Source organism: Ailuropoda melanoleuca, chromosome 4 (genome assembly GCF_002007445.2).
Source record: "Ailuropoda melanoleuca isolate Jingjing chromosome 4, ASM200744v2, whole genome shotgun sequence".
NCBI classification, from domain to species: Eukaryota; Metazoa; Chordata; class Mammalia; order Carnivora; family Ursidae; genus Ailuropoda; species Ailuropoda melanoleuca.
The window spans coordinates 69108898-69131267 of record NC_048221.1 but is presented as its reverse complement, the minus strand read 5'-3'; the positions used below and the strand labels follow the sequence as shown (position 1 = coordinate 69131267).

At 55.0% G+C, this 22370-nt stretch overlaps 2 protein-coding genes across 5 annotated transcripts; both read right to left on the bottom strand.

The window, feature by feature from the left end:
• Positions 1 to 905: 905 nt before the first annotated feature.
• Positions 906 to 11242, bottom strand: ANKRD39 (ankyrin repeat domain 39). Its single transcript, XM_034659041.1, has 4 exons — positions 11086 to 11242; positions 6752 to 6855; positions 6109 to 6312; positions 906 to 1726 (listed from the first exon to the last, which is right to left on the bottom strand). Exons 1-4 carry the CDS (start codon positions 11183 to 11185, stop codon positions 1583 to 1585), a joined length of 552 nt encoding a protein of 183 aa, XP_034514932.1. The 5' UTR covers positions 11186 to 11242; the 3' UTR covers positions 906 to 1582.
• Positions 11243 to 12587: 1345 nt separating this feature from the next.
• On the bottom strand, positions 12588 to 22353 carry SEMA4C (semaphorin 4C). 4 transcript variants are annotated; one of them, XM_034659038.1, is made up of 15 exons: positions 22145 to 22353; positions 19959 to 20107; positions 18327 to 18475; positions 17931 to 17993; positions 17650 to 17748; positions 17460 to 17556; positions 17217 to 17333; positions 16975 to 17126; positions 16712 to 16887; positions 16245 to 16389; positions 15941 to 16163; positions 15694 to 15806; positions 14634 to 14791; positions 14474 to 14544; positions 12588 to 14353 (listed from the first exon to the last, which is right to left on the bottom strand). In XM_034659038.1, the coding sequence occupies exons 2-15, from the start codon at positions 20065 to 20067 to the stop codon at positions 13524 to 13526; spliced, it is 2502 nt and encodes an 833-aa protein (XP_034514929.1). In that variant the 5' UTR covers positions 20068 to 20107; positions 22145 to 22353; the 3' UTR covers positions 12588 to 13523. The 4 variants fall into 4 exon arrangements, with proteins under 4 accessions (XP_034514929.1, XP_034514930.1, XP_034514931.1 ...); XM_034659039.1 differs by having other exon boundaries at positions 19959 to 20104; XM_034659040.1 differs by lacking the exon at positions 22145 to 22353 and adding an exon at positions 21440 to 22137 and having other exon boundaries at positions 19959 to 20104.
• Positions 22354 to 22370: the final 17 nt, after the last annotated feature.

The window sequence follows — 22370 nt, the reverse complement described above, 5'->3', positions numbered from 1 at the left end:
TTTTATTTATTTATTTGACAGACAGACACACAGCCAGCGAGAGACAGAACACAGGCAGGGGGAGTGGGAGAGGAAGAAGGAGGCTCCCAGCAGAGGAGCCTGACATGGGGCTCGATCCCAGGACTCTGGGATCACGCCCTGAGCTGAAGGCAGATGCTTAACGACTGAGCCACCCAGGCGCCCCAAGACAAGACGGACTTTAGCTCTGGACTCCACTGTCAGCCAACTCTAAAACTCCTCTCCAACATTCAAGGATAAGGACATTTTGCACCAACAGGATTCATCTGCAATTCTCATCAGAAAACTACTTTCTTCTACGGGAAACTGGTATTAATTCTTACCAAAAACATTACTCCTTGTAAAAAACCCAAACCTAACCAATAAAGCTCAAGATGCACTTGAGAGCCGCTCTCACCACAGCCGACCAGGGGCCGCCACAGGTACCGGTATAATATACACCCTCCTGACTTTCTTCCTGTAATTTTGTATCTGTACACGCAGGTTTCCACAGCCATGTTTTAAGAGGCATCCTACTGTGATCGCAACTCAGCACACTTCCCACGTTAGTCCACACTGCACTCTGCTACACTGCACTCCAGTGACACACATACCAGAATTAATCACTTCCCCAGCAGGGAGCACTTAGCTTCCCTCCTTTCTCCCTTACATGACAGCACAACTCTGTAGATGTTTCTGTAAGTAAATATCGCTGTACATGTGGGTAGTTCTCTAGGTAGCTACAGGAAAATCAAATTATTGGCCCTACTCATCTAAATTTTGATAGATACTGCCAGACTCTCATCTAAGGTGGGTATACCAATTTCCAAGAACAGATACCAACAAAGTGATGGTAAGAAAGAAAAATATATATATAAACAGCAAGATTAATATCCAGAACACATAACTCCTATGAATCAATAAAAGGAAGAAAATCTTTAATAGGCCACAGGTGTGCACAGAAGTTCCAAGAAGACAAGTGGTCATTAGAAGTGCACAACAGAGCAACAGCACTTGCTCACCTATCGGGTTGTTAAAATGGAAGAAAACTGAGGAATGGGTGCTCTGACACACTGTCTGCAAGGTGCCTGGCACACTCTGGTGCCCTCCATATATTCGCTCACTTAACCTCCGCGAGGCCTCTGAGGCAGGCCCTGTTATAACCAACTCACCTCACAGAGGAAGCAGATGGGCAAAGTGACCTTTCCCAAGGCCATTCAGCTAGAAAGCAGCTTTCAATCTGTCGTATGTCCCACCGTTTCTTCTAATACTTACATAGCTCTGTTTTTATACTTAGGTCTTTAATCTACTTGAAACTTATTTTTGTGCATGGGATGAGGTAAGGATACAACTTTATTTTTTCTAAACGGATAGATGTTTCCACATGAACGAATTTAGAATATGATCATCTGTCCAGGCTTAAGCACTTGCAGCCCCACATCTACTCCCTCGCTCCCACAGTGGCCAGAATGGGGCTCTTCAGGCCTCAGGTTCCCACCCTGCAGCACGGATGTGGAACAAAGAGGGGCTGGGAGGGCTAGTCTGTGTCCTCTTGCATGGCAGCCTGCGACAGAAAGGTGGCAGGTCAGGTGGCCAGCAGGTCCCACAGGTCACTGTTGCAGGGCAGCAGGTCACATGCTAGTCGTGCCTTCCGATCCCGGACAGCCTTCAGGGCTGGGCTGTGTTCCAAGAGCAGGGAGCAAATGTCCACATGACCCTTCTCAGCAGCCTGTGGAGAAAGATGCCTGAATCAAAAGTCATACCCCCACCCTGGGCCCTGCCCTTTCTTGCTCCACTTCAGGGAATCTCTTGGTCCTAAAACAGGTCTTATGGTAATATTAAGGAGACACTGGCAATTTGAGTAGATTTCCCCTACTTCCTAACAAATCCCAACAACGTGCATGAAGATTGGCAGAATTCTCTAGTGCTATTCCTGGCAGTTAGCTTGAGTTTTTCTTTTCTTGTGTCCTCTGCTCCGTAGCCATTCTTCTCTGTCCAGGACTGCACGTTAAAAATAAATACAGATGGGGGCGCCTGGGTGGCACTGCGGTTAAGCGTCTGCCTTCGGCTCAGGGCGTGATCCTGGTGTTATGGGATCGAGCCCCACGTCAGGCTCCTCTNNNNATAAATAAATAAATAAATAAATAAATAAATAAATAAATACAGATGGGCGCCTGGCTGGCTCAGTTGATGGAGCGTGCGACTCTTGGTCTCGGGGTTGTATGAGCCCCATGTTGGGTGTAGAGATTACTTAAAAATATTTAAACAAACAAAAACAAATATAGAACCTTGCATCCCTCTCTTTTATAGACATTCGGTCATCTATCAGCTGGACACCACAGGCACAAGATACATCAGACACAGCCTCTGCCCTCTGGGAACGTTGAGATGAGCAGAGAAAAATGGGTCCAGGTTCTTGGCTTTTTCCTCTTCCTTTTAAATAGAAGGTCCCAACCTGGATGTCGGTTTTTAGCCTGACCTCCTCCAGAAAAGGGTGAAGGTGATTTACACAGATTAGTTTATTTAACTTTCATAATAACCGTCAGAGGCAGGAACTATCAACATTCCCATCGTACAGAGGAAGAAACTGAGGCTCACACAAGTTACGTGACTTGTCCAACATCACGGAGCTGGTGTGGCAGCCTGGGGATCCTAAACCGGGTCTGTCTGACTGCCAAGTCTCAACTCCTAACAACCGTGTTCTACCACTCTAGTCCCTGCCCCTCCCAACAGTCAGACTGAGGCACCACGGGGGCTTCTGAAAGGCGTCAAAGTGCGTGCTAATAGCAAATACCACCACAGATTTGAATCCAGAGCTTTACTTAGCAGGTCCTCTTGATGAGTACAGACCTAAGGTTCTCAGTTCCGTTACCTCAATTCAGGCGGTGGGATGCTGTGAGCAGAGCTGCGGTGCATTCTGGGGAGGAGCTGTGAGATGCATTCCCAAGAATTTTGTACAAAAAAACGGTACCAAAGTTTGCAAGTAGGTTCCTTTTTAAAAAAGAAAGAACAATTCCTAACTCCTAACACCTCCCACATCTGTACCCCCTGAAAGAAAGGGCTGGAGAGGCACGGGAGAGGCCTCAGGCTGTAACACCAGCAGCAACATGCGCTCAGGGTCCTGCCAGTAGGAACCCTCCACGGGAGTCACAACAAAATATCCCCGCAACACCAGGGCTGACCACTAAGAAATAAGCAATCTGCCTCTTCAACTGGCAAGGATCTTAAAATAAAACGACACTCAGTTGTTCACTCAGCAAATAGTCGCTGAGCACCTGTGCTAAGAGGTGGGGCTACCACAGTAAACAAGATCAAGTCGCTGTCTCGAGGGACAGAGACAGAGCTCAGACGGAGTTTCAAGAGGGAGAAAAGTTAACAGAGCGTCAAGTGAACGGTGCTTCTGCAAATACAGCTGGGGAGGCTACCTGGGTCTGGGGGTGTGACGCAGAAGCTAAAATCCAGAAGGAGGCCAGAAACAAGCCAGATGAAAACCGGGAGAGGAGAGGTATCCAGATGGGGATAGCTTGACATGTAAGACCCTGGAGTGTCACCACGATAGGGTCAAGAAAGGGGGCCTGAGTAGAAGTGACAAGGGGACGAAAGCTCAAGATCGGGGCGAGCTGGCTGGTTCAGCTGGAAGAGCATGAAAGTCTTGATCTCGGAGTGGTGAGTTTAGAGCCTCATGCTGGGCATAGAGATGACAAAAAAACAAACAAACTTAGAAAGAAAGAAAAGGAAGGAAGGAAGGAACTGGAGGAGGGAAATGTTGACATCTTCCCGAGTACACGCAAATGTAACATATCTGCAAATCCTTGGATGCTGAAATATTCACATCTGGCTTCCTAAAAATTAAGTTGGTCCTTGAAATAGCCCCCCACCCAATTTTTTTATTGTGGTAAGAACATTGCACAGGAGATCTGACTTCTTAACGAATCAATCTACCTACCTATCTATAATTTTTTGGTAATTGTTCTTTTTGTTAAATAATAGCCACACACACCCCCCACACCCAATGTGGGGCTTGAACTCATAACCCCGAGATCACGAGTCCCGTGCTCTACTGACTGAGCCACCCAGTACGGTCACCTTTGGCACCGGGCCGATCTGTAGCGCTCCGGTCAGCTCGCCTCGGTGACACCACACCGGCCGCGCTGCCCTCCCCGCTGCCCCGGCAACCACCGTGCCACCCTCTGCTTCCGTGTTTGACTACTGTCTACATAGGCACACCTCATTTTGTTGCACTCTGCTTTACTGCACTACGCAGACACTGTGGGTTTTTGTTTGTTTTTACAAATTGAAGGTTGGTGGCAACCGCGCGCTGAGCGGTCTATAGGCGCCATTTTCCAATAGCATTTGCTCACTTTGTATCTGTGCCACATTTTTGTAATTCCTGAACTATTTCAAACTTTTTCATCCTTATTACATTTGTCATCTGTGATCACTGATCTCTGCTGTTAATTCTGGAACTATCTGGGGATGTCTGCACCGCACCCATATAAGACAGCGAACTTCATCTATATGTGTGCGTGTTCTGACCGCTACACTGACACCTGTTCCCGAGTCTTTCTCTTCCTCGTGCCTCCCTAGTCCCTGAAATACAATATGGAAAGTAAGCCAACTAACAGCCCTGCAGTGGCCTCTCAGCGCTCAAGTGAAAGGAAGGGTCAGTCAATGTGACAAAGTTCATTGCTGTCTCATTTTAAGAATCAGTGTGCCACAGCAATTTCTTAAACCTTCAGCAACGACTACCCCAGCCTCCCTGATACGCTGAACAGGTAGCCACACCGAGGCACGAGCCTCTACCAGTTACAAGAATACAACTTGTTGAAAGGTCAGAGGATGGTTAGCATTTTTTAGCAGTAAAGCATTTTTAAAGTAAGGTTCATACATGATTTTTTTTTGACATAATGCTGGTGTACACACTAAACAGACTACAGTATAATATAAACATAACTTTTATGTGCACTGGGAAGCCAAAAAACTGCTCCAACTTGCTTTATCACGGTGCTCTGCGTATCTGAGGTACGCCTGTGCCTCATATAAGAGGTATCATCAAGTATAAAAAACAAAAACAATACCTGTTACGTATATTTTTTTAAACATATCTACTAGTGTCTCTACCAAAGTGTTACCCCCACACCCATCACACGTTAAAAAACAACAACAACAACATGTGTTCTTCAACAGTCGGATGCACAAAATAAAAACATAACTCTTTGCGGCCATAATACGTCAAGGCTGCTGTCACCAAGCGAGCACTTTCTGTCTGGCCGCATTTCTGCGGGGATCTGCCAACCTAGGTGTCTCTGTTACTGGCTGGGCCGACCGAGTAGGAACGCTGGCTCCTAAAAGCTCTCCCCCTGGAAAAAACTTCCTCAGTGTGTCTTGTCTCTATCGGCTGAGAACTCACCAACGCGAGAGGGAGCGGAATGCAGTCTGTGATTGTGGAGCCCCGTCCGAGAGACAGGCTCTAATACGAAAGCGCGAGCACCAACTTTTGGTGGAGAGCAAGAAGCGTTTGCCCCAGGTTCTGATGGTAAGTCATGCAGTCAACTACTTAAACTTTTCTATTTTAAAATTCACAAGAGAAGAATGCATTTACACACGTATGCCATAAATATGCATAAACCACTTCTCTAAAATGCATCAGCAATTAGTAAAGTGATGCCTTCAGCAGGGTGTCCTGGCAGACTGAGGGGCCATGGGTCAGGGTGGAAGGGAAACATGTTCATGCTGCACTGTTTTGTTCTCCACACGCTTCAGCATGTGTAAGTATTTCTGGCCAGAAGAAAGTTAATTAAGTGGTCACCCTGGCTATGTACGGAAAGGGGGCTACAGGGGTAGGCAAGAGTAGGTGTGAGCTTCAGAAAACTAACTTCAGGGAAAAGCATTCATGACATATATCATGAAAGCAAAGGAAAAAAATGGCACTGTACATGTAATTCTAATTTACATGCACAGGGAAAATGCTGGCAAGTTATACATTCATCCTCAAGTGATGACTCGGAAGCCCTGACATGACAAGTGCTTTTCTGCTCTCCCCGTGTCTTCTACAGTGACCGTGTTGTAACTTTTACAATGACAGTTCATGAAGGGGGGAGGACGGCATACCTTATGCAGACTGGTCATGCCATCGTCATCCACCAACCTTGGGTTGGACCCGTGAGACAGCAGGAGCCGTGCAATTTCGGTGTGCCCACAATAGCTGGCCCGGTGCAGAGCGGTGGCGCCCCCATGGGTCTGGGCATCACACTTAGCCCCGCTTTCCAGCAGGAACTGGCATACAGCATAGTGCCCGTTGCGGCTGGCATAGTGCTGCAGGGGACAGAGACCGAGGTCAGACAGCAGAGCCCAGGCAGGCAACAGGGCGGTGGGCAGGGGACAGCATGGGCGAGAGGAGCGAGAGAACGGCAACGACCTCAGGGGCTACCTCCATTAGCTGTGTGACCTGGACAAGCTTCTCCATTTCTAGCATACGTTTCCTCAACAGGAAAATGGGGATAATAATCATTCCTACCTCACAGGATTGTTAGGTAAATGAAATGAAATAAATGATGTAAAACACTTAACACTAATTAAGAAAAAAAAAAAAAAACAACAAGAACAAGGTTCACACAATGCTTAAAACTGAAAACCTGCTGGGAGAAAAGAAAGGGCGGAAGTAAAGACAACATCAGCCCTTCCGTCACAGAGAGTAGGTGTCCCGAGTGAAAGCTGCTCCCTCCTCTGACCCTGTGTTCCACCCCCCGCTCACCAGAGCAGTGTAGCCAGCCGAGTCGGGCTGGCTAGGGTCTGTTGCCTTCTGGATGAAATATTTTACTCGGCCTAGGTCTCCATTCAGGGCCGCCGACCAGATTCCTGTGGAAAGACAAACGAAGTGCTGAATAACGCTGAATGACTGGACACTTTCAGTGCTTCCTTTACCTCTTGACCTCCATTTTCTCATCTATAAAATGGGGGGATTTATTCACTCAACAAATATTAACTGAGGGGTGCCTGGGTGGCTCAGTCAGTTGAGCGCCTGACTCTTGGTTTGGGCTCAGGTCATGATCTCAGGGCCCTGGGCTCGAGCCCCGAGTCAAGCAAGCTCTGAGCTCAGCTTGAGATTCTCTCTCTCCTCTGCCCCTCCAATCAATCAATCGATCAATCAATCAATCAATCAATCCTTTAAAAAAATTTAACTGAGATCTCCTCTGTGCAAAGGACTGTCCTAGGAGCTGGTGATCTAGCCGTGAACAAGACGGACAAGAGGCTTTGTCTAATCAGGACAGCAGGGTTGGGCAGACACAAATCCTTCTTCCCTCTTCAAACATACAAATATTAAATAATGTTTAAAATGTCTGAATATACAGGCAAATTCAAAAGCAAGAAAACGACATTGCCAGTTGCGAGAAGAAGGTGAAAGCCACAGCCGAAGTGGTGAGTCGGTACTCCATCTGCGGAGTCCTGAAGTCCTTGTAAATGCACACACTTAGCGGCTTTGGCTTGAACAACTAGGCAGGGTCTGGAGCAAAGGCTGCAGGTCATATGCATGGCAAGGAGTAGACACAACAAAGTTCTGTGCACAAAGCTGGGAGGCAGGAAGTACCATCTCATGGATGAATTAGGGCTGGAAAATCTCTACTTTCCTGTTCTGAATAGCACCAGAAAGCAAGCTGCCAGGCCCAGGCACTTCACACATTCAGCAAATATTTACTGAATACTTACCATGTACCTAGCACTGGCCTGGGCACTAGGGGTCAGTCAAGAATTAAAGGTCCCCAGTCCCCAGGACTGCTCCCCAAATTTTGGTCTTACGGAGGTTCCTTTCTAATTAAAGGAAACAGATGAGGGGAAAAAAGGAAATAAGTCAGGTGGTGCTAAGTGCTATGAAGAAAAATAAAATAGGGAAGGGCTACAAGCAGTGGTCAGGGATGGCATCTCTGATACGGTGACATTTGAAGAGAAGCTTAAAGGAAATGAGAAAAGGCACCATTTCAACAGGTGTGAGAAGACAGCACAGGCAGAAGAAACCTAAAAAATCAGACACCGTGACACATTCAACTTGGAGATGTGGGATACATATTTATATTTATCTATTTTTGCATTTTTCCCATCATGTAAATTTTACTAACTGTATATTTTTTCCAGCTTTATGGAGAAATAGTTGACATACAATCACTGTATAAGGGGACCTATATTTATTTATACCCTAAGGGAGCAAAACCCCCAAGCTAAGGATCTGTCATAAAAATGGATCCAGACAAGTGAACGCTAGAGGGCTGTGCAGAGGCAACTTTTAAAAAACGTCGTATAAGGATACCTCCACAAGCCAACAAAGGTGTGGCTTTGTTGTGGATAATCTCTAACAAGAGAAGACAACCCGCGCCCCCCATAAGCTCAAAAATTAAAAGCTGCAAAAAAGAAATAATACACTGCCTTGAGATAGTCAACAAATACAACAAATGGAAAAATGCATACTTCAAAAATGAGCCAAAATAGCACAATCTAAAAGATTTAAAACATTTAATATGTTCACAGAGACAGAGGAATACAATCCACAAACCAACAGAACATTAGGGAGAAAAAGAAAAAAAAAAAAAAAGGCAGGGAGATCTGAAACGAAAATCAGGGGTGCCCGGCTGGCTCAGCCAGTAGAGCATGTGACCCCTGATCTCAGGGTCACGAGTTCGAGCCCCAGGCTGTGTGTAGAGATTACTTTTAAAAAGTCAGTAAATTAAAAAATAGAATCACTGAAATAAAACAACAAGAGATGGTTGGACAGTACTGTAGACCCACCCAGGAGGGAATGAGTGACTTGGAAATCACCCAGAATGCAGAATGGTAAAGAGAAAAATATTAGAGAGAGGTAAGGAAACATCAAAGGCAGAATGTACCAACATATGTCTAACAGGAGTTTCAAACAAAAAAAGAGAAACTGGACAGAATAGGAGAGAGGAAATGTCTGAAGAGGTAATATCTGAGAATTATTCTGAAGTAAAGACAACCATGAGTTCTCAGATGAAAACCACATTAAATACCAAGGAGAATTAATCAAAACATATCTACCATGGTAAAATGACCAAACATCAAGAATAAAGAAAACGTTTAAGTTACCAAAAAGGAAAGATCATTAGTCACTGAAGAATTATAATCAATTATTAGGATTTTTTTAAGTTTATTTATTTATTTAGTAATCTCTACACCCCACATGGGGCTTGAACTAATGACTCCAAGATCAAGAGTCACTTGCTCTTCTGACGGAGCCACCCAGGCGCTCCCAGCAGGATTCTTAACAGCAGTAGCAGAAAAAGAAGATAAATAATATTTCCAAAGGTTTGGGGGGAGGGGAATAATTGTCAGTCTAGAATTTTATACCCAGCTAAGCTACCAGTCAAGACAGAAAGAGAGACAGAGAGAGAGAGAGATGGAGAATCATACTCACTGAAAAAACTTTTAAAGGATATACTTTAGGGAAAGGGAAAATGAACCCGGAGAAAAGATATGAAGGGGGGAAAAAAAACCCCACATGATAAGGATTTTTCCCACGTGTGGGAAATGAATAATGAGGAAGCAAACAAAGTAGGTTGTAAAAACTGCTTTGATGAAAGCAAGGTGATATATCAGAGTAACCTGGAGGGGAAGGAGCCCTACTTTGGACAGGGCAAGGTTTCTTTCTCAATAGCCCCTCAACTGGCACTGTAGGCCAGTTAATTCTTTGTTATGAGGAACTGCCCTGCGCATTGTAGGATGTAGACCTGCATCCCTGGTCTCTACCTACTCGATGACCGTAGCACCCTCCAGCTGTAACACGTGAAATTGTTTCTAGACATTGCCAAAGACCTTTAAGGGTCAGAAGTGTCTCCTCCCCACCCCAAGAACTACTAGGATGGGGTGTTGCCCGTGCCCCCAGTTGAGAACTACCAGAATGCAGTGCTCAGGGTGGGTCTCTCTGAGGAGGTGATATTTGAGCCAAGACCAGAAGGAAAAGCATTAGCTAGCCTAATGCTGCAGTAAGTCTATTCCAACAGGCTGGGACAGGAAGTACCACGGCTTTAAGTCAGAAAGATATCTTGCATGTCTGAGAAACCATAACGAGCCCAGTGTGGCTGAAGCATAGTGAGTGGGGAAAGAAAAGGATGAGAAACAAAGTGGGGGCGGAGAAGCAGAACAGGCAGCCATTAGATCACACAGTTTTGTAGGCCATGAAGGGAATCTGAACTTATTCTAAAAGCAATGACATTATCTGATTTAATATCTTCAAAAGGTTACTCTGACTTCTGTGTGGAGTAGAAAACTTTGTAGGAGGGCAGGAGTGGAAGCAGGAAGGGCCATGAGAGAGTCGCTTCAGTAGCCCTGAGGGTGGCGACGTGGAGGGAGGCAAGCAGTTGCAAGAGCCACTTAGCAGTAAATTAATCAGAACGCATAAAAAGCCGTAGCATCTACCCAACAGCTGATGAGAATGTCATTACTGCATAAGCCGCCTCTGCACTGACAGATGATACACAGCCTCCCAAGAAGAGCGGACTTGTTTTTTCAGCTTTACTCTGTTCCTTACGGGCGATATAATCTTACAGCGTGGGGTCAAAGAGTTACCACTCTGGGCCCCAAAGGTAGAGAAAACATCACCTGCGTCGAGGGCCATGTGTACCATATCTAAAGCATACAGGGCCTGACACATCGGGGCTCACATCGGAGGTCAGAACGTCAGTTCCCTTCGCAGCGCGGCCCCCCCTGAAGCTCCATGCCCTCGGGGTGGCTGCAATACCCCGGCTGCAGATTCTGCTTCCCGATCCCCCCCCACCACAAACCCCAACACCCGCGCCCAGCCACCCGAGCCGGTCCGAGCCTCCCGGGAGCGCACCAGCTGAGGACCCGGGCCCTGCCCCACTAGTGGGGAAAGTTACCGAAACCAGGGCCTCCGTTTCCCAACCTGAACGCGAGACGAAGTTTCTAGTGGCCGAGCTCGTGCCAGGTCCCTGGCGGGTTCTCCATGATGCTGTGAGCCCACCGCCCGCCCGCGCTCCCACCAGGCCTACTGCGGCCCTCGGGGCCCCACTTCTCGGCCATCTCCTTGTCCCGCGACCTGGAGAGAGTCGGCAGTCTCACCCCTGTCGAAGTCCATCTCGTCCAGCGTCTGCTGCACGCCGGACGCCGTACCCGGCCAAGAGCAGCAGGGACCGTCGGCGCAGGGCCGCGGCGCCGCCATGTCGGCCCCGGAGCCCGCTCCGCCCCAGCCGCTGTGCGCGCGCGCGCGGCCGCTGCGGGTGGGCGGGGCGCACGCAGCAGCGCCCGTGCCAGCGCCCGGATCGAGAGACTCGGTCACCGGGAGGCCGAGCCCGCTGGGCTTCAGCTCGGGAACCAATCGAGGCGGCGGGGCGGGGCTTGTGGCGAGGCACCGCGCTCCGAGACGGCCGCGCGAGGGCGTCCCAGGTTAAGCAGAGTACCGAGGGCGCCGCGCTGGATGCCCAGACCCGGACTGCAGGCGGACGGCGCCTGGGCCGCCAGCCCTGTAGGGTGTAGGGACGCAGCGGGCGGCTTGGCCACCCGCCAGAGCCCAGCCCTCCAAGGTTCCCTGCGTCCCACCGGTTTCCCTAGGGCAGGGAGTCGCCGGGCGCGCCCCAGGGTCCTCCGCCCCGTTTTTCGACACCACCCCAGGCCTAGTGACCTCGCTTCCCCTTCCCTCCTCCCGTGCCTCCTGCCCATTTCCTGAAAACCCGTGGGAGGCAGGTGGCCACAACTTTTTCCAGTAGGAGCACATAAACCCCACGGGCAAAAACAGGGCCTTGGGTCATGCCGAACCTCCCAACTCCAGTGGGAGCCTAGTTTACTGTATCAATCTTCATATATCAAAACATCCTGAGGGCTGAGGTTTACTGACCATCCTGAAAGCTTAGCTACCCAGAAATCTGCAGATCACAGCCCTTTCCTACAGCTAAGGACACCCAGGGCAGCAGCCCCTTTCAGCCACCAGTGAAATGTAGGGAGTCCATTTCACGACAGCCTCCATCTGTGGGCATGAATTACAGAATCCAGGCTGGGTATTCTCTTCCTTACAAGTATCAGGGCCCTCCCTGCACCCAGTCCTTCCATAGGACAGTGGCTTAGCGCACACTGGGGGTGGTGGGGCAAGTTCCTTGTTTCCCCATAGCTGGAAGCATTCAAGACTAACATTCCTGGAGCGCAGGCAGAAGGCTGAAAGTAACCTTTCCTCTCCTAGGCTAGTTGGACTCCCCATCCTCACACAAACCAGTCCATACAACCTTAAGCTCTTTCTAGGAAGTTCCCCTCCTTTAGCCCCTCACTCTCACTTCCCCTTCCGAGAGTTCTGGGAAGCCAGGCCCCTCCTCTCCCGCCTTGCTCCCAATGCCCTGACTTCTCCCTTTGGCCAGAAGCCAAAGCTGGCTCCCAAGGGGCCGTGTCCCTGGTCTGGTTCCCAGCCCCACAGCTATCACTGTGGGAAAACACTGGAGCCTGGGCTATCCCCCCTCTGGAGAGGGGCACAAGCAGGCAGGGACATTAGGGGCAGCTGCCCCAGAACCATGGGGAGGGGAGGCTAGTCCAGCCCCAAAGGTTTTAGCTCATATGCCTTATCCTTATCACAGAACACTTACTGTTTTCTTGATTTTATTTGTCAATATAAAAATACTCAAATATTTACAACAAATAAATACGCGGGGACACAATAAGTTACACTGTTAAGAGCCCTCCCTAGGGCTGGGAGAGGATATGCAATATCCACAGCATGCCCACCCTTTCTCCTCCTCCCTCCTCCTCCCTCCCCCTCCCCCCACACAACCTTTCCCAGACTGGTAAGGGAGGACAAGTAGAAAATACCACTGAACCCCGGGGCCAAGTGGGAGGCCCCTCCCCCCCTTGCCCCAAGCACACAGGAGAATCCATCTCCCTCCCCCCACCCTGAAAACATTCACAGCCCTAGGAGCAGGACCAGGCCCACCCCAGAGCCCTGGACACCCCAAAAGGGGCACAGCACCCTGCCCAGCCCACCCCCATATGTACATCACTGACCCACACTGGGGACAGGTGGGGGTAGGAGAGGCAAAGTGATACGACCCCTTCCCCTTCATAGCTCCAATGACTCACCAGGAGGACCCCAGGCCAAGGGAAGACTGGACAGAAAAAGGAAGACTCTCTCTCTCACACACACACACACACACACACACACAAAAGGAAGACTAGGTCACACACACGTGCACACCCCCACATACACATACAGATAGATACAAACACACCCACATCTCCAACTTCTGCCTTGGAAAGTTTTGGCTGCTAGGGTCCCGTGTGTCTGTGATTCACAGCCCCTCATAGAGAGGAGGAAGAGGCCTTCTGCGAGGCTGGTGCCCTGGTGAGCCACACCAAGTGGCAGTGCCCTTGCTGAGCAGAGCAGGTCCCCATGGCCGGGCGGGGGCTGGGAGGGGTCTGTCCCAGGCCAAGCCGGTGCCCGCACCATGTCCCTGAGGTAGCTGGTGCCTGTGCAAAAGAGGAGCCACGCCTCCCACGCAGCCCCTGCGAGGCGGCGGGGCCCCTCATACGGAGGACTCCTCGGGATTGGAATCCGGCAGCGGCTGGCGCTGCTGCAGCTTGCGCCTCAGTTCGTCGGCGAGCTCGGGCAGGGGGTGCCCCAGCCCGCCGCAGTCCTCCCCCCCCAGCTGTAAGCGCACGTAGCCGTTGGCATTTGAGTTCCGCCCGCCCCCCAGGTGGAGCCGGGTCGGAGAAGGCAGGGGCTGGCCGGGGATGCCAGGAGGTGGAGAGGGGGGCCCGCCCCCGGGCTGGCACCGCGCGTGTCCAGGCACGATCTTGAGCGAGCCGTCCGAGTAGTAGTAGCCGACGGGGTCCCAGAGCTTCTCGTCCGTCTCCGGGCCAGGCCTGAAGGGGGGACTGGTGGGCTCCTTGGGCAGCTCCAGAGGGTACACCAGGGTCCTCTCCGCCGCCTTGGCACCTTTCTCCAGCTCCTCCCGCAGCCGCCGGCGCAGCGACAGAACGAGCAGCAGCAGGACCAGGCACACGGCCCCCAGGGCCACCACAGCCAGCCACACCAGCCCCAGGTTTTCCAAGGGCGCCCGAGCCTCCAGGGTCACCGACGGGCCTGCCACCACGGCCACCAGGTAGCCTTCGGCAGCCAGCCGCGCCCCCTGCTCCTCCGAAAAGCAGTGGTAGGCCCCGGCGTGGCGGGGCTGGGCAGCCATCACGACCAGGGCCTGCAGGCGGGCGTCATAGAGGAAGGAGCCGGGCTGTTCCACGGGCAGGTCCCGGCCCCCAAAGGTCCAGCGGGCATGGGCCAAGTTGGAAGAGAGGTGGCAGGGCAGCACCAGGTCCGTGCCCGCCACCACGGTGATGTTTTTGGGTGTGAGCCTGACTGCAGCAGGAGAGAGAGCAAAGTTAGCACAGGAAACCCAGGGCCACGCGGAGACGCAGATATTCCAGCTCTGGCCCAGGGCCCATCCTACCAGAAAGAGGGAGAAAAGAGACAGCTCACCTTTTTTATTGCCACGGAGATTACAAATGCCTGAAGTGTCTGAGACCGTCACGTGCTGGATCAACAAGGACCTGGTTGGGAAAGCGGGGGCCATGGGCATTGGGGCTCCAAGTACCCCACCCCTCACCCTTGGTCCCGGCGCATGCTGAGCCCCACTCACCCCGAGGGGCCACCCACGGCCACGCAGCGGCTGGCGTTGACGCTCCAGGCACAGTAGGGGTCCCGAGCGAGGACGCAGTCTGCACAGGAGCGGTATTTCACGCAGTCGGCCAGGGGCAGCTGAGCCAGCTGAGAGCGGGAGCCTGCGAAGAGCAGCTTCTGCAAGAGAAGCAGGGCACAGGCGGCTCAGCCAGGCCGGGACACGGACTGCTGCCCGGGAGCACGAGGGCAAAGGTGCCAAGGGAGGGAGAGGGCAGTGCGAACTCTGAGGCGGGAAATCGAAGGACCGAAGAATGCACACACAGAGGGCTTCCTACAAGCCAGACACCATCCTAAGCACCTTGTAGGTGTGACCTTCTTAGACCAGACCAGTGGAACTGTGAGGCTGAGGAATAGAGTCTCACTCACACACACACACACTCCACTACGGTATAAATAGTGCAGGAAGTAGCACAATAGCACGAGCACAGCATAAGGTGTTTTCCTGTTTGAACGGTGACTGCCAATCTGTGTGTTTCTTCAAGCACAGACTTTCTGCCGTGACTCCACGTTCTGGGTACTATCCGAGGCACAGCAGCGGCTCAAGGGCGAGCACATGAGAGTTCAGGGGAGTCACAACCAGGCCAGAAGGAAGGGTAGGGTGCAAGCAGCACTTCAAGTGTGAGCAGTGAAGGGAGTGGAGGGCCGGGACGGGACCGGACTGGGGGGCCAGTAGGAGAGCCGGCATCATGAGGGCATCGTGAGCAAGTGCAGCCCGAGAGGCGCAGGCAACCGTGGCACCATCAGAGAAGAGGCTATACGCAGCACAGGCACAGCACAACCTCGAGGGGTCTGAAGGAAGCGTGGAGAGCAGCTGCCAAGGCCCAATTCTGGGAACACAGCCCCATGGGGACCTGGCTATATATAACGCCCGCGGAGCGCAGACGCCGTCAGCGCGCTTGTTTCCTGGAACTCGCCCCAAGCTAAGCGAGGTGTGTTCGCGGGCCTCCCCACCCCTGTACTGGCCAAGCAGAAGACTGGGGAAGGTGTAGGGACCGCAGCGGGGGGGCGCTGATGACTACCTTGCTCCGGGACAGGACCAAGCTTTCCATTGGCTCCTGGTCAAACACCTGCAGCTCCTCGATCAGGTGGACCCAGGGGCCCAGGCTCACGGCCTTGAGCAGCCAGCCATCTCCTGCGGGGGTTGGGGGAGGACAGGCGTAAGTGAGAGGGCACAGGGCCCCAGGGGCATCTCTAGATCTCCGTGCCCCGGACACACAGGCCTTTACCCAGCTTCCAGCCGCCGCACCCGCCTACCCGGGTGCCTACCTGTGCCAATGAAGAGCACCGTATAGGTGGCTCCGTCAAGCCCCGTAACTCGGTCAGCCACCAGGTGGGTGAAGTTGGTGTCCTTCTTCACAAGCAGGGGCCGGCCCCACCGGGGCCCGACCTGCTCCTCCATAAGCGGGTGCTTCTTGATGAAGTTGAGGGTGTTATCAGGCAGCTCCAGAGAACTCGTGTAGCCATGGCGTCGGTGCCAGTTGTTGATGCACTGGGGGGAGGGGGGTGGTCAGCACGCGGGGGAGGTACTGCAGCTGAGGGCCGGAGCCCACCCCTGCCCCGGAGGACTCACCGAGCCGGGCCGCGGGCTGGGTACGGGGTCTGTATAGCGGCCCCACTTCTGGGCTTGCTCACGGTACTCCTTGTAAGGACCCTCGAATACCCTCTGGATCTCTTCCAGCTGGTATTCGCAGATGGCTGACAAGTCCACATCGCCCCTGTCACAGCAAAGGAGGGATCCCAAGGGTCAGGCACGGTGCCCGCTTTACCCCAGCTCATGGCACGGCCCGAGAAGGCAGGGCCCCCCACAAAGCAGTTGTGGGCGTGTGCAATGTCACATCAGCTCTAACACACCACTGGGGGAAGGGCCCTGTACACCACCCCCTGGGGGGGGTCCTTTGAAAAGGGGCACGTGCCCAACATCCTCCTTGGCTTCTGGTCAACTGACCACTTAGACTTTACCCAGAGGCCTGCACCCACCAACCATCCTTAACTGCACACCTCCCCCTCCCCACCCGCAAGGACTCCTGGCCAACTCACCATCGCGCCTGGAAAACCCCGAAGAAGGTGGTGTTGTGCCAAGAGGCGTCCCGCAGGGTGTGGAGGGCCTGCAGCTGGTTGAAGTAGAGCTGCCAATCAGGGGCCGAGCACACCAGCCTCGCCTTCAGGAACGTGGTCCACTTCCTCTGCAGCGTCCGCGCGCCCCCCATGTCTCCCTGGCAGATAGCAAGGGGACGCTGCTGGTCAGTCCTGCCGAGCCGGCAGGGCTCCCAGGGCTCCCCACTCACTGTGGGACTCCGTACCTTGCAGACACGGGCTACACGAGCCACCACCTGCTCCGCGTAGCAGTCATACTCCACTGCCCGCTCGCTGAAGAAGAAGTAGACCTTGTCATCGTCCCCCGTGAAGCTGCCCACACTCTCTGGGACGTAGGCAGAGCCTACGAAATGGGGCTCTATGGGAAGGGGAGGAGGGTTAGCGGGGGGTACTGCAGGGCCCCTCACCCACGGCTCCCCCAGGCCCTACACCAGCTCTCGGGGCTCACCGTTGAGCCAGAAGGCCAGGTACTCTGTCTTCATGGAGTGGTGAGGCCCCATGTTACGCAGGATGACAGGCTCTGTGCCTAGGAAGTTGTTGAGTGTGGCCGAGTACAGCTCGCCATCTATGGGAGAAGAGCGTCAGGCAGGCCAGAAGTGACAATCAAGACACATTCGGGCCACGCAGACCCACGGTGAGAAAGAGTTCGGGGGGGGGCCTCCCCCAGCCTGCCGCGGAGACAGCCACTCACCCACAAGGAGGCCAGTGTGGCCCTTCGCTGGGTCATAGGGACATTTCCCCTTCCCATCCTCAAATTCCCCACGCTCCAAAGTGAAGGTGAGCACGTCCTAGGGGCAGGGAAGAGACAATGAGGAGAGATGCAGAGGAGCCCAGTCCAGAGTCGGGCGAGGAGGGGGACTGAGGGGAGAAGCAGCACTCACGATGTAGGTGCACTTGGGCTGGAAGGCGTAGGTGCCACAGACGTACAGGTGGGAGGTGTTATAGGGCTGCAGGAAGCGGATGAAGTTGAAACACTCCGTCTGGGGAGAGAAAGGCATTCCCTTAGAGTACGAGGACATGGGACATGGGACACAGGGTCCAAGAAGGGGTCTGGGACAAAGGAAGAAGGTTAGGGGTAGGGGGGAGACAGCATGCGCCAGGAGGCCTGGCCAGTGGAAGTACGGGGGGTTTTGGCTGTCCTGGCCGTATCCTGAGCACCCACCTGGTTACTCTTCCCTTTCTGGATACACTCGGCCTTCTTCTCAGCTGGTGCCTCCCATGAGATCTGGGAAGGGGTGGGGGGACACATCAGCATCACAAGCCGGCACTGAGCATATGGCCTGTGGCAGCCACAGGAGGCCACCGCAAGGGAGCATACACAGTCCCCACTCTCTGGGAGTTAACAGGGGACGGAAGCCCCGAACTGCCCCAAAGCTGCCAATGCGGGAAAGCAGCATGCCCGCTCTGCTAGGAGGGCGGGCCTGGAGACAGCAAGATTTCCACAGGGAAGAACAGGGTGGGGGCGGCAGGGTTGCGGGGACAGTTTGCTCAAGCAAAGCCCCTCTGGGTCCTGCCACTCTCCCCACGCCTGGGTGCCTCCCGCTCCCCCACCTCTCACCACTCCTTGCAGCTCCAGAGCCTCCACGCCGAAGGCAAACAGGGCCTCCCGGGCCCCCACATACAGAAGCCCTGTCTGCTCAGTCAGGGTCAACGTCAGGAAGTCCTGGATGCCCGTCTGGGAGAACCGCCGCACCACCGTGGCCAACTCTGCAGGGACAAGGTGGGAGTGAGCAGGGCGGTGAATGCGCAGGGTTCCTGGGGCTCCAGGCATCCTCCGCCCCCAGAACCAGCCTTCCTCTATACAGTGGTCTCCTGGGGCTAATCACCCCTGTGGCCCACATTACAGCCGGCCCCCCACAAGCAGATGCCCGCTCAGCACCCTGACCAGCAATAAAAGGCCTTCTCTAATAACCTTTCAGCTCCACCCAAGCCTCTCTGGCCTTTCCCAGCCTGGGAGGCAGCAAATCTGGGCTGGTGAGGAGGAAGGAAGGATATCTCAGCCACAGCTTCCGGCCAGAGGAAGCCATCAGACTGATGGCCCTCACTCAGGGTCAGCAGCACCTCTGGCTGCAGAGCTGGGCTCTTCCCCCTCCCAGCTTCCTCCGTTACTGCTTCCTTCTTTGCTGCCTGCTGCCCACATCAGGCTCTGGCCAGGCTCTGGCCCGGCCCCAGCTTGTGATCCAGCAAAGCAGTATGTATGAAGTCGAAGTTGTAAGCACTGCCTACCCCAGTAAACTCTTCACTCCAACAGGACCCAAATCCAGGCTGCCAGAGATCCAAGCACAGCGGGCCCCTGGGACAGGCCGCGATGCATGAGACTGAGTTGGGGCTGGGAGGCCAGGCCAGGGTGGTCAGGGGGAACCAGAGGCTAGGGACCAGAGAAGGCACTGAAGGCTTGGGGCTGGGAAGCCTTGTTGCTGTTCACCACTCAAGGTACGACATTGATATAGTCACAGGATTCCTACGTCAGCCCCCAAAGTAGCTGCCGACCTGTCCTCAGGATCCCCCTAAACCAGCCTTCGTCCTTGGAGCCAGACTCAGGCTGGCAAGGGAGGGCTTCATTAGTACCCGAGTGGAGCCTGTGGGAGGTGAGCTCATCCCGGTCCCCCGAGTACACTGATGATACAAACACCTGACATCACCTCTTAATACAGGTAGGTGTGTGCGCACGCCCAAAGGGCCGTCAGGTCAGCTATCCCCCTACATGAGCACATGCGTAAACATATCCAGGGCCACCAGAGGGCACAAGTGTCAGGGTAACAGAGGGGGTCTATTACAGTTGGTAAGGGGGCTCTTGGAGGCAAAGGGCTAGAAATTGGGGAGGGGGGTGATGACACTCTTTGCCTTATGCCTATCCGGGCTGTTTTCTCTCTGTGGGCTCTCAGTGCAAGTGCTAGTTCTAGAAGTAAGGCATGGGGAGAATGAGGATACAGAGGAGTCTCCTTGCGTAACAAGGGCAGCCAGGTTCTAACCATCTGAAGAAGGGTATCGTAGGACTACCAGTTCTGGGTCCCTGGGAACACTCACTCTCACTTCTTAGAGAGCTGTGTCATATACGTCGGTGGGCTTTGAGCCCGACAGCAGAATAAAGCTGGAGCAATCTAGGGGCAATCGCTTCTCTTCCCCCAGTAGTCCCTTCTGGCCTCGCCTCCCCACACTGGTCTTCCTCCTCAGGACTTTAGGCACTCACCCCCAGAAGATACGGTCTTCCGGGGCACCAGGTTCCACCACATCTCAGCCCCAATGCCCAGGCCCCACAGCCCCACTGCCAGCAGCCAGACAGCCCAGTGTGGGGCCATGGCAGACGCCCCGGCTCTAAGCTCCAGGCCAGCTGCCCTGCTGGGGGAAAAGAAAGGGTCAGAATCACAGCCAGAGAAAACAGACCCGAAGGGGGCAACACAAGCCCATGCCGGGAGGCACTGACAAAACATCAGACCTGATCAGGCCTCCCCAGGAGCCTCCTGGATTCCCCCCTTACCCAGTCCCTGGAGAAGAACTTGGTCCCCTCCCCACACCTGGCCTCAGCGCCCCCAGATTCCAAAGGAGGTGGGGACCCCAGAGGAGAGGGGAGGAGCTGAGTCAGCTGGAGGGGTGGACACTCCAAGAAACCTTCTCTGGCCTCCAGGCCCTCACCCACTCCCTCTCAACAGGAAGTTGTTTAAGAAATTAAAAGGGGACTCCTTCCCCCACACTCAGGCCTGACAGATTTGAGGATTTCTTAAAATAACCTCTGGAAGCAGGACCTGCCCCCACTGGGGCTCCAGCCAGCCTCAAGATCTACTTCTGGCACGCAAACCCCTTGGCAGGGTGAAGGGGCATACGGTAGGTGGGCGGTTGCAGGAGACCCCCTCCCCCAAGGAGGGGACTTGATGGAGCCAGCCGTGCGGGGGTCCCGGCCCCAGCCTCTCCCCTCCCCCAGCGCAGACAATAGCCAGGCAGAGCCCCAAACTCCGGTTCCACATCAACAGGGCTGAAGTGGGGCCGGGAGCCGAAGGGGCCCAGCTTCCCGAGGCCCCTTTGTTGCCCAAGCCGGGAGGCAGGAAGTGGGTGGGATGGGCGTGGAAATGACCAGGGCCTCATCCTGTTCCCCGCACAGCCTCCTAGGAGACACTAGCCCTCGGGCTTTGGGGCGGCGGGAGAACAGAGCCGGCTCCGGTCTCATCAGGGATCTCCCGGCGAAGCTCTCAGGCGGGGGCGGGGGAAGTTGAGGGGCGGGNGGGTGGGGAGTGCGAGAGGGGTTCCTCTCGGACCGCGGGGGTCGCCCTGTGCAGGGCCGGGGCATGCTGCGCTCCCCCCGGGTCTGACGAATCTTCCCAACTCAGGGATTGCGCCCCGGGACCCCGGCCTGGGCAAGCCATCTGGATTAATTGTCACTGCCCCAGCCCTCCAGTGCTGGGTACAGAAACACACAAGCTGAGGACCTCACCCCAAAACAAAGGGTCCCCGCCAAGACCTCGTCCTTGGTCACCCCCCCATTCTCCCCTCCCCCAGCTCCCGGGATTTGAGTGCAAACAAAGCGGCGGCGCTGGGAGCGTGGCGAGCCCGGCCGACGGACGCCCCCTGTCGGCCCAGTACCCCAGCACTGGAAAGGCGGGGGGGGGGCTGGGGATACGTTCACCCCTCCCTCCTCCGTCCCCCCAACACACCCCCAGCCCTCCCTCTGCCCCTTACCCTAGGCCCGGGCCGAACCCCGCGGCGCGCTCGGGGAATCAGCCAGCACTGCGATGCCCCCACCCCCAGCTCCTCCCAGGGCGGGGAAGCAGGGGCAGCCGGCGCGGTGGGGGCTGGAGGAGCGCGGGGCCCAGGAGGTGCGCCCCCCACCCTCGCCCACCGCGAGCGGCGGGGCGCGAACGGCGCTTCCGCGGCTGCAGGGCGGGCGCTCCCGCCAGGGACTGGGCGGTCAGGCTCGGGTCGGGAGCTTGGCTTTCCAGGACAACCCGCCTCCCCAGCGGAGCGGGCTGGGGGCCGCGGCAGGGAAATCCGATCCCACAACATCGGCCTCAGTCCAAGCCCGCCCCAAACTTTCCGTCGGGGGTGGGGGAGCCGGGGACAGTTCGGGGACCCGGAGACGATCCTGGCCACCGACCCGACAGCGCGGGGGACCCCCGCTACCCTTAGCCCCGCTCTCCCAGACCAGTCCGCGCCTCCGGACGCTATGGCTGCGGGCACCGCTTGCCCGGCTCCCGCGCCCCCGCCAGGCAGCCCGCGGGGGGCGCAGGAAGGATCTCGGAAGGACTGCTGTCCCCGCCGCCAGCCCTCCCTGCGCCCCCAGACCCTGTCCCTAGCGCGTGCGGCGGCCCCTGCCCGAGTCGGGGGACAAAGCAGCGGCCCCGGAGCCCTGGTGCTCCCGCCCCGCGCAACCCTGGCCTCACTCACCTCTTCGCGGCTTGAATCCCTGGGCGCCGCCCTCGCGTTCGGCTCGGATCACGGTCCGCCCCTACCCGCGCGCCGCCGCTCGCCTGCGCGCGCCCGCCCTCCTCCGCTGTCCCCTCTGCCACCGCCCCTCGGTCCCGGCTCGGCTCCGCGCCCCTGGGCTCGGGCTCCCCGCGCCACCGCGCCGGGCGCCGGCTCTTTCTCCAGCGCTGCCGCCGCTCTCCGCCCC